At 34.9% G+C, this 18,437-nt stretch overlaps 3 protein-coding genes across 4 annotated transcripts; 1 reads left to right on the forward strand and 2 right to left on the reverse strand.

Moving 5' to 3' along the window:
* Positions 1–4,066: 4,066 nt before the first annotated feature.
* On the forward strand, positions 4,067–7,368 carry LOC139899004 (beta-fructofuranosidase, insoluble isoenzyme 1-like). 2 transcript variants are annotated; one of them, XM_071881815.1, is made up of 6 exons: positions 4,067–4,241; positions 4,980–4,988; positions 5,087–5,949; positions 6,294–6,452; positions 6,743–7,002; positions 7,098–7,368. In XM_071881815.1, the coding sequence occupies exons 1-6, from the start codon at positions 4,127–4,129 to the stop codon at positions 7,366–7,368; spliced, it is 1,677 nt and encodes a 558-aa protein (XP_071737916.1). In that variant the 5' UTR covers positions 4,067–4,126. The 2 variants fall into 2 exon arrangements, with proteins under 2 accessions (XP_071737916.1, XP_071737917.1); XM_071881816.1 differs by lacking the exon at positions 4,980–4,988 and having other exon boundaries at positions 4,196–4,241.
* Positions 7,369–8,197: 829 nt separating this feature from the next.
* LOC139899005 (ubiquitin-ribosomal protein eL40 fusion protein-like) lies at positions 8,198–9,637 on the reverse strand. The gene is made up of 5 exons (XM_071881817.1): positions 9,478–9,637; positions 9,287–9,373; positions 8,848–8,950; positions 8,622–8,688; positions 8,198–8,409 (listed from the first exon to the last, which is right to left on the reverse strand). The coding sequence occupies exons 1-5, from the start codon at positions 9,578–9,580 to the stop codon at positions 8,383–8,385; spliced, it is 387 nt and encodes a 128-aa protein (XP_071737918.1). The 5' UTR covers positions 9,581–9,637; the 3' UTR covers positions 8,198–8,382.
* Positions 9,638–12,890: 3,253 nt separating this feature from the next.
* On the reverse strand, positions 12,891–13,736 carry LOC139902338 (uncharacterized). The gene has a single exon (XM_071884977.1). It carries the CDS (start codon positions 13,734–13,736, stop codon positions 12,891–12,893), a length of 846 nt encoding a protein of 281 aa, XP_071741078.1.
* Between the last annotated feature and the right edge of the window lie 4,701 nt (positions 13,737–18,437).

Here is an 18,437-nt window from a genome sequence, read left to right on the forward strand (position 1 = left end):
ACCCCATCATCTTCTTCAAACCAAAAATCGATTAAGGATCAAACCCACTTAAAATGAGTTAATTGATTTGTTTTATGACTTAGAGTATATACAGAAACGATTTGCTAATTTGTTTGAATTAATCAAAATAAAAAAAATAAAAAAAACAAAAAAAAACAGACAACTTCCTGAACCCGTTATGAACTCATTTTGACTTTCGAATTGTTACAATATTTTAGCCCTAGCTTTTAACATGAAAAAGTTTAAAAATCCTTATTAGAACCTTTCTGTGTCATCAATTTAACACAAAACACTATAACAAATTCGAATTTCTCCATGAACACTTAAATTGACTTTTTGATTAAAAACTTTGACTGTCAAATTCATCCTTGATTTCGCGAATTAACATTTGAAAATTTGCAGAAAGATTGAACGAATGATGACTAACAAAATTGCAATATTAGATTTTTACAATTGATTCAATTTTTAATTTTTGGCCAAAAAGTTGAAAATACAGAGAGAAAAAAAATGATTCGGTTTATTATCATTCTGTGTTATTTTTTTATTTACGACAGCTACCAGAATTATATGACGATAAAGGGGATGTTAATTCAACAATTGGAGCAGTGTTTTAATTGTATTCTAGTGATGATGATCGATTATTGATCACGGGTTTAACAGAAATAAATATATTAAGAACAGATAGATATTCATGCGTATAATAACAGTAATTATATATAATTAACTAATTAGTTTTAATGTTTATATATAAATACCTGTATTTTTATATATAGCAGTATTTATTTATTTATTAATTTATCTGGTATATAATTATACATATCTGTTATAACTGTATTTTATTTATTTATTTGTTATATATAGCTGTATATATATTATATCAGTATTTATAAAGTATATAATCAATATTAATAGCAAATATATATATATAAGTAATAATAATAATTCTAACTAATAAAAATTATATTAATAATACTTTTTATTAATTTTATAAATCGAAATACTAATAATAATAATAGAAATACTAATAATAATAAAAGTAAATATAATAACAATAATGATATAATAACAATAATGATAAAAAAAATGATGATAATAATATTATTAGTAACACTGATCATAATACTAATTTTAACAATATAAATCAAATGATAATAATAATATTAACAATACTAATAATAATCTAATAATTTATACATATATGATTTTATAATTATATCATACTATTATTAATTCTGATATTAATATTAATATATTTATTTTAATAATAACACAGAAAGTAATAATATTATATCAACTATATTCTAACTTGTACTTAATATTATACATTATTATTTATGTTATATTTACTAATTATATAATATATTCATTTTATTAGTAACTTAATTATTATATATATTACTTTAAATTTTCAATTCAATTTAAATGATTTGTTTGTATTTAATTTAAGTTAATATGTACACTTATAATTATATTTATATATATACACATAGATATTTATTTATAACATTCGTACGTGAATCGTCGGGAATAGTCAAAGATTAACTGAATCCATCTAAACAGTTCCAAAAATTTTAAGACTCATCATTATAGACTTTGCTTATCGTGTCGAAATCATATAAAGGTTAAGTTTGAATTTGGTTGGAAATTTCCGGGTCGTCACAGCACCTTCCCCAAAAGAATTACGTCTCTTAGCTTCAAGCAAGTTGATGACCACTGAAGGAGCACGGAATAAGGAGAAAGCATAAAACGGAAGACTACTAAGGACTGACTTTATGAGGGTGAGCCGACCGCCAAAGGACATCATCTTAGCTTTCCAATCCACTAATTTACCCCGGAATTTATCAATGTACGGATATCAATCTTTTAATTTTCTCTACCTTGAACCAATTGGGAGACCGAAATAAGCCCACTGAAAATTTACGAGCACTACACCCAATTGTCAACGCCATACTTTCAACAGAGCTTCAATACTCTAACAACGTACACACAACTTTTTGATAGGTTCACCCTTAGCCCCGAGGTCTTTTCAAAGCATTTTAGTAATTTCATAAGATCCATTGTATTTCTCCTACTCCACTCCCCGGAAAAAATAGTGTTGTCGTCATATTGGAGATGGGACACTTTGATTTTGTGATTTCTACTCCTTTTATTAGCCGAATCTCGACGGCTTTTTAGTCATAGGGCTAAGTCCCTTCGCTACTATTATGAAAAGATACGGGGATAAAGGGTTTCCCTGTCGTACCCCTCTCTTAAGTGTGAATTGTTTGGTTGTCGAACCGTTAATAAGTATGGAGATGGAGCAAACTTAAGGCAAGACCTTATCCACGACCTCCACTTGTCACCAAATCCCATGAGCTTCAAAACCGTAAGCAAATAATCCCAATTAATTGAGTCGAACGCTTTTTCAAAGTCAGTTTTTAAAATTATTCTTTTGCGTTTTTTGGCATTTTAGCTCATCCACTACTTCATTAGCGACAAAAATACCATATAAAATGTAACGACCTTTGATGAAGGCACTTTGTTCACTTTCCAACGATATTTGAAATCACCATTTTGAGCCGGTTAGCAAGTAGCTTTGCTATTATTTTATAAAAACTTTCGATCAAACTTATGGATCGGTAATCGCCCAACCCCAAGGGACTTTTCTTTTTATGGGTTAAAGTTAAAAATGAAGCATTGCACCCGTTAGAGTTGACCAAAATCAAACCACAACTCGTATAAGATCATCTTTCACTAGCCACCAATTTTAAATGATAAACTATATAATTGATGTTACAAAAGGATATCGAAATATATATTGTCACAAAATTTTAAAGGATAAAATATTATTTACGAACATATAAGAATCAAGTTATCTTTTAATATCATGAAATGATCCATATGCGTATCACTTGCAAATATATTTTAATTTTTCATCGACAGTTAGATGTTCAATAATCATACACTAGGTCAGGTGTCCATAATTTCAGGGGCGGATTTGAGAGTGTTCAACATGTGCGCTTGTATAGGGCCCATAATCCAAAGGGGCCTATATCCAATAATATGTAGTACTTATGAACAACATTGTTATGATTGATGCTTGTACTTTACCAAATTTTTAGTATTTAATGAACTTATTCTTGCAATGGTTTAAAACTTTTGTATACTAAAGGCCTATTTATAATAACTGAACATGGCCCAAATGAAAAATTGAAATCGACGGGACGCCTCTGCATAATTTCTTTCGTTGGAAGCCAGGATTTATACCAGATCACAAATGGGCTTCAAAAGATTCAACTAATGGGCTGCCGGATATTTTTAATGGGGTCACTAATTAAAATCTAGTAATCATACACCATATGGGCTGTTTGACTAGTGATCTATGATCAGTTCCGTTAAAAATGGTGTGGCTCCGCCATTGAAGCCATAAGCCCATAAGTGCTGGATCTAAACATCTCAAAACAAATGTTTTTTTTTTCTACAGCAGTTCGGATCAATCAGGGTCACTAAATCACTCACGCCTTCATCTCTCTGCAAAGCGATGTGCGGAAGGTACCATTGATCAATACAAATGTTGCATATAACTATAGTGAAAATAACTGCCTAATTAGTAATTACTAACAAGGAAATTCTAGAATTATAAGAGATTAAGCATATATGTGTTTGTAGGTTTTTTCTTTGCTATATTACTCCTTGTAATATAGTAGTTTCTATTTGTTTGCTAGTCTCATTTTGACATTTTATTGTTTTTCTAGACATCGTATCGTTGTTCATTTTAGTTGTATGTCTGTTTCGATCCAGATCTCATTTGACCTCGTAAAACAAATTTGAAAGAACAATATTGGAAAAGGTAAATAAACAGATTTTTCCTCCACAATTTCCTCTTAAACCTCAACATTCACTAGATGTACTCTTTCTCTGTTTAAATTCCCCTTAAATCTCAACTTATTACATCTTCTTTGTTTATATATTTACTCTTGATTACATGCATTGTTCTTTTCTCTCTATAATCACAAATTCATAATATATTAATTAAATTCATATTACATTGTTCCTTACAATGTGGGATTATACAAGATTTGTATGGATTCTTACATTATTAATATGTTTGCCTATATTAAACAATCGTGATGGAAAACATGGAGTGATGGCGTCTCATGTGACGTTTGGTAATTATCGAATCCAATCACGCAATCATGTAAAAATTAAGCAAGTACACAGAACTGGTTATCATTTTCAACCGAAGAAAAACTGGATTAATGGTATGTCTGCACATTGATCGTTTGATCGCCGGAGTACTTTATTATCATGCTTATGTATACACATACATTTGTCATTATTTAATGATAAGATTTTAGTTATAGTTATATGTGTGTGCGTGTGTTAACATACTACTCATATAAATGCTAGTCATAACCCTGACCCGATTGGTAACTTAAACAGAAACAGTTACGAAATATAACTCGGATAAACTAACGAAATCCGAGTAACAAATTCTTTTTTTTTTTTTTTTTTTTTGAACGGTGATTTTTGCATCAGCGGATCATTTATTTCAACAACCCTCATCATTTGCACGTAACACACACGTTCGGGCGGAAACCCGAACCCGATCGACGATACCCAGGAACACATCCATACAGGCAGTGTCCGAGTAGAGGTCCGTGAACAGATCCGGTAAAACCTCCCAGTCAGACTTATTTTAATGAGACACGTTCTCTCACGAAGAGATTTAAATTGGTGACCTCAACCCTGGCATCTCACGTGATGTGGGGGTGAACTTGGGAATTAATTGTGTGTGCAAAGATTCGAACCCGCATCTCTCATGTGGGAAGAATGCGTTAATCCGAGTAACAATTATTCGGCCTAATTTGTAACCTGAACAGGAAAAACCTAATTAAATAGGTATACTAACTTTTTATTTATGTGTAGTTGAGTTGATGACTCTTTTGTTCTTTTTGCATGATTCGATGATGGTGACTCATAATTTTAAATCTAAACAGATCCTAATGGTAAATATTTATCTTTTTAGATTATTCTTATAATTCATATATAGTTTATTTATATATGCTAAACAAATATTTATTCATCAATTATTGTTTGTGAACAGCACCAATGTATTACAAAGGATACTACCATTTATTCTATCAGTACAATCCTAAAGGTGCTATATGGGGTAACATTGTATGGGCTCATTCTGTGTCAAAAAACATGGTTAATTGGTTACATCTCGAACCAGCAATCGTACCATCAAAACCATACGACAAATACGGGTGCTGGTCTGGTTCTGCTACCATCTTACCGGGTGAAAAACCAGTTATCATGTATACAGGAATAGTTGACCCAAAACCCAAACCAGGTTACCAAGTCCAAGTTTACGCCATACCCGCAAACTACTCCGACCCATATTTGCGAAAATGGATCAAACCGGATGACAACCCGTTCCTCAAGCCAAGTGGCGAGAACGTTTCAGCTTGGCGTGACCCCACAACTGCTTGGTACAATAACGGTCATTGGAAGATTATCGTTGGCAGCAGGCGTAAACACAGGGGAGTTGCTTATTTGTACCGTAGTCGGGATTTTAAAACATGGGTCAAGGCGAAACACGGTTTTCATACTAAAAGCGATACGGGTATGTGGGAATGTCCTGATTTTTTTCCGGTTGCGTTGGAAGGTGCAAAAGGGTTAGATACATCAACGATTGGTGATGGTGTTAAGTATGTTTTTAAGGTTAGCCTTGAAGTAACAAGGTACGAATATTACACAATTGGGAGTTACGATCTAGGTAAAGATAGATATGTTCCAGATAATTCGTCTGAAGATGGTTGGGGTGGTTTGCGTTTAGATTATGGGAACTTCTTTGCGTCGAAATCATTTTATGATCCAGCCAAGAAAAGGAGGATTATCTGGGGTTGGGCTAACGAGTCGAGCACCGTTAATGAAGATATTGCGAAGGGTTGGGCCGGAATTCAGGTACTTTTGTAGCCAGGGCAAATCCAGTTTAGAACAACTGAGTCAACCGCCCCTGGGGACTAGATTTTTTTAATGTATTTATATGAATATATTTTTGAGCAGCAAATACATACAATCTACGGGACTCGAACTGACAACTTCAAGGTTGACGAGTCCTCTTGATACCGCTAGGCCAAAAGCCCGTTGGTTGTATTTATATTTTAAAGTTCAATGTATTAAAGTTTTTTCGATTTTTAAAATTTTTGCCGTGTCAAAAAAATTACTGGATCCACCACTGGTTCTAACGTGACATAATTTTTTGACTATGAAAAGCTAAACTTCATTTGATAATTTATTTTGTGTAGTTGATTCCGCGAAAGGTATGGTTAGATCAAAGTGGGCATAAATTGCTACAATGGCCTATTTGTGAATTAGAGAACCTAAGGCGAAACAAGGTGGAGCTAAACAACTTAAAGATGAACAAAGGGGAGATTATTGAAGTCAAAGGAATCACTGCGTCGCAGGTTTGTATCTTCTAATGTAAACAAGTACAGGTTTTCTTGTTCGGCTACCCGGGGAAGGGAAGTATTTCTACTTAAGGTATTTCTACCTAATCGGCTTATCTCGTAACCATTCCCGACCCTTTTCCGTGGCCTATATGATGCTAGTGATGTTTAAAGCTGATACCTAGTGTAAGGATATTAGGGCTTCAATCACTAGGCTATCTTCCGATGATTAGTATTGTCTATTGTAATACTCCGTACTAGTATACAAACTAAATGACATTAATCGAATTTGATGTGTATCAATGCAGGCGGACGTTGAAGTTACGTTTACATTTTCGAGTTTGGAAAAAGCTGAGTTGTACGATGAAAAATGGGCCGAGTTCCCACAACATGATCTTGGTAAAAGTATTTGCGGGGTTAGGGGTGCGACCGTGCAAGGTGGACTTGGGCCATTTGGTCTCATGACCCTAGCTTCAGAAAAGCTTGAAGAGTACACCCCTGTTTTCTTTAGAGTTTTTAAAACCTCCGAAAACAAACATAAAGTTCTATTGTGTTCTGATGCGACACCGTAAGCCCATCTCATTATGTTCTGATGTGATAGTGTCATACCGAATACTTTAATGGTCTTCGCGTTTATTAACATGTTTACTTTTCATGATACAGATCGTCATTGAACGAAAAAGGGTACAAACCATCATTTGGAGGATTTGTGGATGTCGATTTAACGGAAAAGAAACTTTCGCTTAGGAGTTTGATTGATCATTCAGTTGTAGAAAGTTTTGCAGAAGAAGGACAAACTGTTATCACATCAAGGGTTTATCCAACGCTTGCGGTTTCCGGTAATGCACATTTGCATGTATTTAACAACGGGTCTGAAATCATCAACGTTAAGAAACTAAGCGCATGGTCTATGAGGACGGCTAGTATCAATTAAACCTAGCTATTTTTTCATTATTATTCTTTCATTCTTTTAGAACGTACTCTGTAGGTAATAAGAGACCGATGGTTAGTAATTTACTTATGTATTTAAAGATGTTTAATTTTTAATGTATTCATGTTAACGAAATTGAAGTTGAGGCCTGACTTTCATGTTAACGAAATTGAATGAATGTTTAAAAAAAAAATGCTATAAAAATGCTATGTTGTGACAAATATGAAATACGTCATTTTACAAACAAATTACAGCATTGTTTTTTTTTTTTTTTTTTTTTTTTTTTTTTTTTTTTTGTTATTCGCTTGGTTATAGTCTAATAAATCAATTATTGCTCCAATTTTTATATTATAGTCAGGGAAATCAGTAAAAATGCCATCAAATTTCAAGTGTTCAACAAATGCCTTTAAAATCATAAAATTGCAGATATGTCCATCGACTACACACCAAACACGGTGCGTGGTGTTTGTTCATTATCAACTCTAAGGCATCGTCTAAGGCTACACGCACCTCACACCCAGTGCGTGTTCGTTGATCATTTCTACATCATTCACAATTACAACTTACACACAACTAATACCAAACAAGGTGTGTTGTGCTCAGTGTGTGTTGCTTGATGTGCAGTGCTTGATCATTGATTCATTTGATCTATCATTTGTTCCAAACACCGAGCATGGTGCAAGAGCTTTTGTGCAATTACAAAAATTTAAGGCCTAGCGGCATTTTAACCAATTTTCATTATAACTATTAGGATTACATAAAATTAACCTCTCCGATACCATGGCAGAATTGATCAAGTAGTGATGTTGTAGTACTTTTTAATGCCCATGTAGAAAGAAAAATTTGCAAATTAAACTCAACAAGAAATTTAACATGCAAATATCAAATGTCATAACAATCAAAAGTAAAATAAAGAACTTTCACAATAAAAATATGTCTCTTATTATAAGAAAAACCATCAAAAGAATCTAAAAGATGCAGACACTTCCAGATCCAAAACAATCTTGCGCGCATCGTTCACTTGATCTTCTTCTTCGGCCTCAACTGCATACCAATAAAAAAAAGATGCACTCATTTAATAAAACCAAGAATATGACATCTGCTACATATCGTTAACAGGGCAGTGCAGACATTAGTTTTTAAAAGCAGATAAGCACTTATAAAATAAAACGTATGATTCTATTGTTAAAAATTAAAACCCTAAACAATAAAAAAAAATGAGGACTTGATAATATAAAACTTAAAAAGTTAATAACCTGGTTGCTGTGACCACATTTCTTCTTTCGGCAGTTCACAGCCCTTGGGTGAAGACGGGCATAGCACCTGAGAAGTTTAACCCACAAATGCTAAATACAAGTACATTTAAGATGAGTAATTTAATCAAGTAGTGAACAATGTGAATATGACTATTGTAAAAGCCTATTGCTAATTAGTACAATCAAAAAATGTGAAAATTATATATCCAAAAAAATATCGACTCACTTGCGGCAAATGGTCTTGTCCTGGTTGTATTTCCTAGCCAAAGCCATCAAAGAAGGCTCAATAATTCCTCCTCTTAGCCTCAACACCAAATGAAGAGTTGACTCTAACCACAATTAAACAAATAATCAACACCATAATCAAAAGTGCTACCTAATAATGTCACATTCAAACCACAAAAAACATTGATTATATCCATAGAAGTAAAATTATCAATTCATTAGTTATAATACAATACAACTTATCTAACAATTTGTAGAACATCATACCTTATACGCTTTAGCACAATTATAATTGCAAAAAAAAAAAAATAAACTATTTATTTCACAAAATATAGATATGCTTAAATAAGTACAAAGGCTAAACATGTACTCCGTAATAAAAAATTTAATTGCAGAAATTATATATACAGATTATAAAAAAAAAAATGTGCATATACTACCTTTCTGAATGTTATAATCAGCAAGAGTACGGCCATCTTCAAGCTGCTTTCCGGCGAAGATCAATCGCTGTTGATCCGGTGGAATACCTAAAAAGGATAAATTCATAATCGATTCAATTCAATTTCAGTTATTATTTATTTAAATTGAAAATTAAATTAAATTCAAATCAAAATAAGAACAAAATTGAAACCTTCTTTGTCTTGAATTTTAGCTTTGACGTTATCAATAGTGTCGCTGCTCTCAACTTCGAGAGTGATGGTCTTTCCGGTTAGGGTTTTCACGAAGATCTGCATTTTTGCTTGCTGTCTATTGAAATGCTTGCGGCAGCTGAGTTCAAGCTGATGAGTTTAGTTCTGTTTCTTAAGATGCTAGGTTTTTATACTCAGGTTTTGTTACTAGGGTTTTGACTCTTGGTAACATATTGGGCCTACGTTTACTTTTAAGCCCACTATTCTTTTTTTTTTATCTTTTGAAAACTACAAATTTAATTTATCGACCACTTATTACGGAGTATTAGTTTTAAAAGGTGGTGATGACCTTCATACTAAATTTTTTTTTGGAAAGGCAAATTTATTATATATAAGTAAGAATTTACAACGCATGAAGCACACTACATGATTCTCACTTAACACTTACAATTAACAGTATGTGTAAGTACCAAAACTATCCTAAGAATACAATAGAAATATTGTGTCACTTGACACTCACTGATCTCACAGTAGCAACACTAAAACAGACTCATTGACATGTAGGCAATGAATCTACCATTTGCAACACACACTAGATGAAAATTTGTGGATTATGTATCCAATTGTGCCAGTCGATTACCTTGTCCTTGCACCTTTTCGCAATCCACTCGAAACTTGTAACTTGGATTTCGTTTAAAGCGACCGGTGTATTCCAACATTTATTTGTAAACACCTTTTGATTTCGGTTTTTCCAAATTAAGTAGGAACACGTCCACACAACCGCTTGCCAAATAACTTTCCCCATCAATGAGTTTGCTTGACCCGAATCAATGAAAAGGTCCCCGACGTTAATAAATGGGATCCCACCTCGCCCCCACCAATCAAAGACTTTGCACCAAACTTCAAAGGCATGTTTACAATGGATTAGTGAGTGGTTTACCGATTCAATATCGTCATCACATAATGGACAACGAACCGAATTGAGGTCAACCCCTCTTTTGTCAAGTTCGGATAAAACCGGAAGACACATTTTCCTTGCTCTCCATACAAATACCTCCACTTTTTTGGGAACAAGTTTATTGTGTAGAGTCTCAAAATTTGAATCACTTGAGTTTAAAATTCTCGAGTTAAGCATGATCGTAAGAGCTTTTGTTGTGAAGATCTCGTTGCTAGCCGGTGCCCACTTCCATGTATCCTTCTTTTCCGGGGTTAAAGCCACACCCAAGATCAATTCGGACAAACTTTGTAGTTCTCCTCCCGTACGTCCGGTTGGTTCTCTTGCCCAATGCCAATTACACACCCAATTTGAACCGTTCCAAATGATCCGATCTTTGACCGAAGCATTAGTTTCGGTTTCAAGTCTCCAAAGCCTTTTGAATTTGTCTTTTAGTACCTCGTTTCCTATCCATGAATCGTTCCAAAATGAAGTCGAGCCGCCATCACCTAGTTCTTTCACAAACAAGTTTCGAAAAGGAATACCAATCTCAATAATATTATTACCGGTTTTGATAATGTCATTCTATACCGATTTATAGGTCTCGATATGTAATGGATTATCAACCAAGAGTCCGCCCGATGGTCCATAGATACTCGAAATGACCTTGACCCACAATGAGGTGGTTTCGGTTTTAAATCTCCACCACCACTTGCCAATCAAAGCCAAGTTTTTGCCTTTTAAACATCCCAAATTTAACCCACCCTCCCCATATGGTAATTGTGTGACCTCCCATTTGACCCACGGGATTTTTGATTTATTTCCCCCCGACCCGCCCCAAAAAAAAGAACGCCTTACACACTCTAGTTTTTTGATCACACATGGTGGGGCACGGAAGAGCGAGAAGTAGTACAACAGAAGACTATTCAACACCGATTTAACAAGAGTCAAACGCCCACCAAACGACACCGTTCGAGCTTTCCAATCCGAAAGACGTTTCTCAAATTTATCTACTACCGGTTTCCAAGTATCTTCTTTTTTCATATTGCTCCCAACGGGGAGGCCAAGGTAAATAAAAGGTAGTGAACCAACTTTGCAACCAAATGAGCTCGCCATGTTTTCAACTTCAATTTTTTCCACACCCACTCCAATTAAACTACTTTTATGATAGTTAACCTTTAACCCGGAAGTAAGTTCAAAACATTTGAGGAGCTTCACAAGATTTCGAACATTTCCCTCACTCCATGAACCAAAGAAAATCGTATCATCCGCGTATTGTAGGTGCGAAATGGGAACTTTTGCATGACCAACTTCCACCTCTAAGAAAGATTTGTTATCAACCGCATTCTTTGTTAGAACATTTAGACCTTCCGCCGCCAAAATAAAGAGAAAAGGTGAAAGTGGATCACCTTGTCTTACACCCCTTTCTAAATAAAACTCACTAGTGGGAGATCCATTCACAAGAATCGAAATAGAAGCCGATTTGAGACATGATAAAATCCATTTTCTCCATTTTACCCCAAATCCCACAATTTCCATTATTTCTAGCAAAAAATCCCATTCTAAGCAATCAAAAGCTTTCTCGAAATCAACCTTAAAAATTAGACTTTTAGCCCGTTTGTTTTTTAAATACGAGAGTGTTTCGTTTGCAACAAGTGCCCCATCTAAAATATTTCTCCCCTTTATAAACGCACTTTGTTCAAACCCGATTAAGTTAGGGATAACCTTTTTTAACTGAGTAGCAAGAATTTTCGCAATGACCTTGTAGTAACTCCCTATCAAACTAATCGGGCGAAAATCATTCAAATCAATTGGATCCACCTTTTTTGGACTAAAGTGATGAATGACGCATTACATCCTTTAGAGATTTCACCTTTTTCCCAAAACTCAATCAATGCTACCCTACGATCCTCCTTAATAATGTTCCAGTATTTCTTATAAAATCCCATATTGAACCCATCCGGACCCGGTGCTTTTGAACTCCCACACTCCTTGATCGCTTCCCAAATTTCGGTTTCACAAAATTGTACCTCGAGTTCCTGAGCTTCAATTCTTTTTTAATTTCTTTAAACCGTTTACTGATTGACATACGAACTTAGGCCTGTATTTATTTTTCGAACCAAATCGCGCCCGGAAGTGTTCCAACACCGCCTCCTTTACAACCTTTGGGTCTTCATTCCATGATCCGTTGATATTTAAACCCCGAATATTACACTTATTGTACCGCCTACGGATAGATGAGTGAAAATATTTAGAGTTTTCGTCACCCTCAAGAACCCAACGAATACGCGCTTTTTGTTTCAGCATACTCGATTTAATTTTTTCTTTTTCTATCCACGCCTTTCGATATTCCAACCATCGAGTTCGATCATCATCACTAATTGAACCGGATTCAGCAACTCTAGTTTAGTAGCTTCGTCTTTTAGTACAACTATTTCGTCATCCAAACTACCAAATTCTTTTTTGCTCCAACCTCTCAACTCATTTTTCACATTTTTTAGCCAGTCTCGAAATAAACAATCCTTTTTTCCAACTATCCACGCTTTTAGCCCATGAGTCATGAATTACTTGATCCACCCCCTCCTTTTTGAACCACTCATCAAAGATCTTAAAGGGTTTAGGTCCAAAGTCGACGATCTTATCCCTAAGCATTAACGGGCAATGATCCGACTCTCTACGTTCTAAGGCGACAACCGAAAGGTCATTCCAATGGCTAATGTACTTATCATCTACGAAGAAACGATCTAGCTTACTAAATTTCGTTCCATCATCACTAATGCGAGTGAACCTTTTCCCATTAATTGGGATCTCAATCAAGTTATTCATTGTAATGAAATCGTTAAACCGTGTAGCCCGACATTGGTGAAAGTCACAACTTAACCTATCTGATTGGTTTCTAACCTCATTAAAGTCACCACATACCACCCAAGCCGAGTCAATACTCCGTAAAAGACTATCTAATGCAAACCACATCTCTTGTTTCTTTACATCACTATGTGGCCCATAAACATTCACAATAATTGATTCGTGTCCGGAGCCACACCATTTTCCCCGAATAGCTAAGTAATAGTCACTTTTAACCGCACTTTCAACAACAAAACTATTAGTATCCCACACCAATAACATCCCACCCGAGTTGCCACTAGCCTCTTTTTGTACAAAACCACAATTGTCATTACCCAACAAATTATGAAACCACCCATCCCCCAAAAATCTACACTTAGTCTCTTGGATCGCAATAATATCTGGTCTTTCCTTAAAACAAATATTTTTAACCCACCCAAATTTTCCTTTCACACCAAACCCACGAATATTTATTGATAACATCTTCACAAAAAAAGATGTTAAGACGAGAAAGTGACGGGAAACTTACAAGGGATTAAGGTTGGGCCACCTTAATCTAATTTGCTCCCCAAATTCTTTTAACTCGACATTGTTGATTGAATGTCCCGAAGCTTCTCCGTTTCCTACGGCTTTCCCTAAAGATCTCGACCTAGATTTCCTATTACACGTTCTACATTTGTGCCGATTATCTTTATTGAGATTAATACCACACTTAGCCATATTCTTAACCCTTAACAATCTAGACGAAGCTTTCCAATTTCCCATCGCTCTCCAATAACAGCCATTACACATAGAGACACTATTTGTGTGACGCCCCGTACTAAATCATCATGTACGGAACATCAACAACAGGATCATTACAAGGTCAAACACTATATGCGTTTTCAAAACAAGTTTGCATTCATGATAAAAGGTGACGTCATAACCAACGTCAAATGTTTTACATCAAAAGTATGCTTCAATGAACAGAAGCAAATATAATAGTACGTGAACCCAATGGTCGTTACAAATCATAGTTTCAAAAGTATTAAAGTTATGAATGCAAGAATAAACAGTTCATGAGGTGATAACTCTAGACCAGCGGGTGTCTACAGCAAGACTAGTACACAGCGGAAGCAACCTTAAGCACCTGAGAAAAACATGCTTAAAAACGTCAACACAAAGGTTGGTGAGCTATAGTTTAAGTATAACAGTATGTAAGGTAGGCCACGAGATTTCAGTGCTACAAAGAGCGTTTCAAAACAGTATGATAAAGTATATGTTTAACCGTGGGCACTTGGTAACTAACTTAACGTTTATACCCCCTGAAAGTACACTTGGCAAGTGCGTATGTTTACGAAGTATTAAACACTCGTTAAATGCTAGCGCGACTAGCCTGAGTGGGGATGTCAAACCCTATGGATCCATATCTAAGATTCGCGTTCACCGGTTCAAAAACGAATGACTAAACGTTACCGAGCTAAAGGGAATGTTTATGCCGTTGTATAACACACACATATATAAGTTTAAGTACTAGTGCCTAGTATTTAAAATGTAAAATGCGCATGTATTCTCAGTTCCCAAAATAGTTAAAGTAAAAAGGGAATGCTATAACTCACAATGATAAAGTAGCAGTAAAGTCGAGTCGGGAAATAAGCAAGTACGTAGGTCCGGAAAGTCCTCAACCTAAGTCAAATAGTACTAAGTCAGTAAATCGTCCCAATAGGTTTAAATGTATGTAAATTAGGTCTTAAGGGTCATCATCATTCATCATCAAACAAAAGGTGTAAAGTAAGTTTCGTTCTAGAAAAGAGTTTAAAACAAAGGCTGACTTCGGTCAGTCACCACGGCCTCTATAACTACTGAAATAAGGTGAGACCAGTGGCCATGGCTCCGTATATGAGTCCTTTAGTTGTGGTAAAAATTCCAGAAGCAAACTCATCTTTGTTTGACCGTGGCGACGGTATAAGTGCGAGTAGGTCAGAATTTTCAGCACAACGTTAAAAGACATATAGACGTTCGGAGGGCCATAAATCCTAAACTGTAACTCGGATTAAGACGAGTCCTAAATGAAAAGTTATCTACTCGAACAGAGATAACTGAAAATCATCTTTACAGTAGCCCAGGTCATACTGATCAGACCCAGAAACAGTAAAATAGTAGGTTCCAGTGGGTTCTTGGTGCTCGATGCTTATCTCGGTTCTCATCCTTGATGCGTATAGCTTCAAGTGTACAACTCGTTGATGTGCTTGCATCATCTTTACCAAGTTTTGACCATCATAACCCAAGTGTAAGTCTAAGACAAGTAGCACAATTCAATTAAGTGTTGTATGTAGTTTGATGAACCAAAGTTACATCAAAGTCTTAGATTTAACACATACATGAAATATAAAAGTAATATTGAACTACAAACTTGAATGTAAACTAACTAATCAAGATCTTAAGATGTAGAACATAGTTCTTAGTTAGATCTTGAAGATCCAAGACCCAAAAGTCTAGATCTAAAGTTATTAAGTTAAATCTAACACAAGTGTATGAAGTTATAACTAAAGAGTTACACTTCCATGTTCTTGAACCTTTAAAGTTAACCTTTTAGTTCCAAGAAGTATGATATCAAGACTAACTTGTAATACTTGACCATTTAAACCAATAAACATGAAATTAAAGTGCATAATATGAAGTAATAAACTTAAATAAACAAGTAATAAGTTCATGGGTTTCATACTTTTAAAGATTCAAGCCTAAGTCTTGATCTTTAGAAAGTAAACTTTAAGTTTACTTCATGAACACAAGTATGATACTAACTCATGAACTTACAATCTTTTAAAACAATAAATGTAGAACATAACTAGTAAGTTAAGTTCTTGTGTGTCCTTATAAATACAAGATATTATGAAGAATTAAACTAGGTAGTTTGATTCTTGTAACAAGTGAATAACAACTAACGAGACAAGTAACTAACAACATCCAAAAACAAGTAACAAACAACAACAAAGAATGATGATTTAAGGGGTGTTGGGCTATGGTTTTAGTGAAGAAAAAGGAAGAGAAATTAAGCCTTGTTACTTACAAGAATGGAGAGAAAAAAAAAGGAGAGAAAATGGAAGTAGCAAGTGTGTGTGAAGTGAAATGAGCTTTGTGAAAGAAGTAACAAGTAAAATGAAAAGAACTCTCCCATATACAACCCCAAGGTGATGGTTTGCATCCAAGAGGGGAGGAGGAGAAAGTCCACTAGTTTAATGCATGTAAAAGTCTAAAAAGATGGATATTAGAGGTGTTTTTATGGAAAGAACAAGTAACTAGATTCTCTTTGAATTTAATCCATCTAGTTGTAACTTAAATGATACTTACACATTAAGATGGGCTAATTAAGTCCATTAAAGTGAGTAGGGTGGGCTCTTTAAGTCCATTAACACTAATTTAAGCCCAAGTTCAAGTAATTAACAAGTAAGTCCAATAAAGCCCAAGTAATTAACTTGTAACCATAGTTAATTAAAATGATTAATAAAAATTAATCATGAATGTAAATAATATCTTAAAATATTATTCGTGTAGTGTACGTATGTCACAAGGACGTTTCGGGCATTCAAAAGTCATGTATGGTAACATGTAAATGTAATAACATACATTCGTTAAATCACAAGTATTAATAATAATAATTATTAATAAATAAACGTTGGAAAATCCAGGGTCGCTACATTACCCACCTGTTAAAGAAAATTTCGTCCTGAAATTTTAAGCTGAGGTAGATGGAGGAGTTGGGAAAAGGTGAGTGTAACGACCCGACCAAAACCGTTATTGACGGCGTCGTTAACTTAGGTCCCGTTGCGTGGTCGTAGTCCCTATATGAGACTCATTTGACCAAAATTATGTCGCGTTCATTTGAAAGGTACAAAGTTTAGTTTAACAAACGGATCGACAATAAGTTTAAGTTTACAAAGTTATAAAGTATGAATGAAATAACTTGCGACATAATTAGTTTGAAACCACAGTTGCTATAAATAGCGTAAGTAAGTAGACAAAAGTTTGAATCCAAAAATGCTATCCCTAGCCTATGCATGCATGGTAGACTCCAATCATGTAATCAAAGAGTGCGGAAGCATGTATCACTAAGCATTCAAAACCTGAGAAAACATAGAAGAATCTGTCAACGAAAACGTTGGTGAAATCATAGGTTTAGTAAGTATTAAACGTTGTTTTTGAACCACAAGATTTTGTATTTCCATAACGTAGATTATCCAAATCATTTGCATTCCAAAAGTGTTGTTATACGCGAGTACTCAATTATCAAAACTTAACCAACGTTACCCCATCACACAGTGCTAGAACCCACACTAAAACACAAAAATATATTTCATCCGCATAACGGTAGCGAACCGTCCGAATGAGGGTTTGTTAAACCCGTATGGCCACACAATATAAGTTCTCGCTTACACCCTGCAAGTGTAACTAATGATAATCGAATTGAGGCATTTTTGTTCTAACTCGCACGTGGAATGTTTGTTTTCACACTTGTGTTCAAAACATAAAAGTAAGTAGTACAAGATGTAACAAAGTATATGTTTTCTCAGCCCACGATTTAAAAGTATAAAAGTTGTTGAAAAGGTGGGACTATGATCTCACCTCGAGTGCACGAGTATAAAGGTACTTCAACAAGTAAACGTGTGCATGAAAGTTGCTTAGCCTTGACCTAAACAAGTAAGTTATATCAATTAACCGGTTACGACACAAGGTCGGGTGAAATGTGTTCAATTAGTCCTATGGCTCGTTACGACTCGATTAAGTATAGCATGTGAATCACGTCGTCAAGTTTCATACAAGAAACAAGTATAAAAGCATGTTAGAATGATTGTATAAAAGTTTGGTTAAGTTTGACTAAAAGTCAAACTTGGTCAAAGTCAACGAAAAAGTCAACGCGTTCGGGTCGGGTCCCGAACTATTTTTCTATGCTAAATATTCATATACAAGTATATTAAAACAAGTTTCATGTGAATCGGAGGTCGGTAGCTAGTCAAACATTTCGCGTGAAATGTGACAAAGTGAGCAGAATCTGGCCAGACCCATTTGCGCGCCGCGCGGGGTGAGGTGCGCGCCGCGCACCATGCTGTTCAGCTATTTTCTGCTTTTTTCAACTTATGCACGAATCCAACTTCAAATACCCATAAATCCTAAACCGTAAACATCCAAAACAAGTATCTTATATCG

Source organism: Rutidosis leptorrhynchoides, chromosome 3, assembly GCF_046630445.1.
Source record: "Rutidosis leptorrhynchoides isolate AG116_Rl617_1_P2 chromosome 3, CSIRO_AGI_Rlap_v1, whole genome shotgun sequence".
NCBI lineage: Eukaryota > Viridiplantae > Streptophyta > Magnoliopsida > Asterales > Asteraceae > Rutidosis > Rutidosis leptorrhynchoides.

Coding starts and splice junctions, on each gene's coding strand:
- LOC139899004 (XM_071881815.1), top strand. CDS start 4,127: ATGGCGTCTCATGTGACGTTTGGTAATTATCGAATCCAATCACGCAAT. Junction 5,950..6,293: donor AGGGTTGGGCCGGAATTCAG/GTACTTTTGTAG, acceptor TATTTTGTGTAG/TTGATTCCGCGAAAGGTATG. Junction 7,003..7,097: donor TTGTGTTCTGATGCGACACC/GTAAGCCCATCT, acceptor TTCATGATACAG/ATCGTCATTGAACGAAAAAG.
- LOC139899005 (XM_071881817.1), bottom strand. CDS start 9,580: ATGCAGATCTTCGTGAAAACCCTAACCGGAAAGACCATCACTCTCGAA. Junction 8,951..9,286: donor TGATTATAACATTCAGAAAG/GTAGTATATGCA, acceptor AATTGTGGTTAG/AGTCAACTCTTCATTTGGTG. Junction 8,410..8,621: donor AATGTGGTCACAGCAACCAG/GTTATTAACTTT, acceptor ATTGGTATGCAG/TTGAGGCCGAAGAAGAAGAT.
- LOC139902338 (XM_071884977.1), bottom strand. CDS start 13,736: ATGTTATCAATAAATATTCGTGGGTTTGGTGTGAAAGGAAAATTTGGG.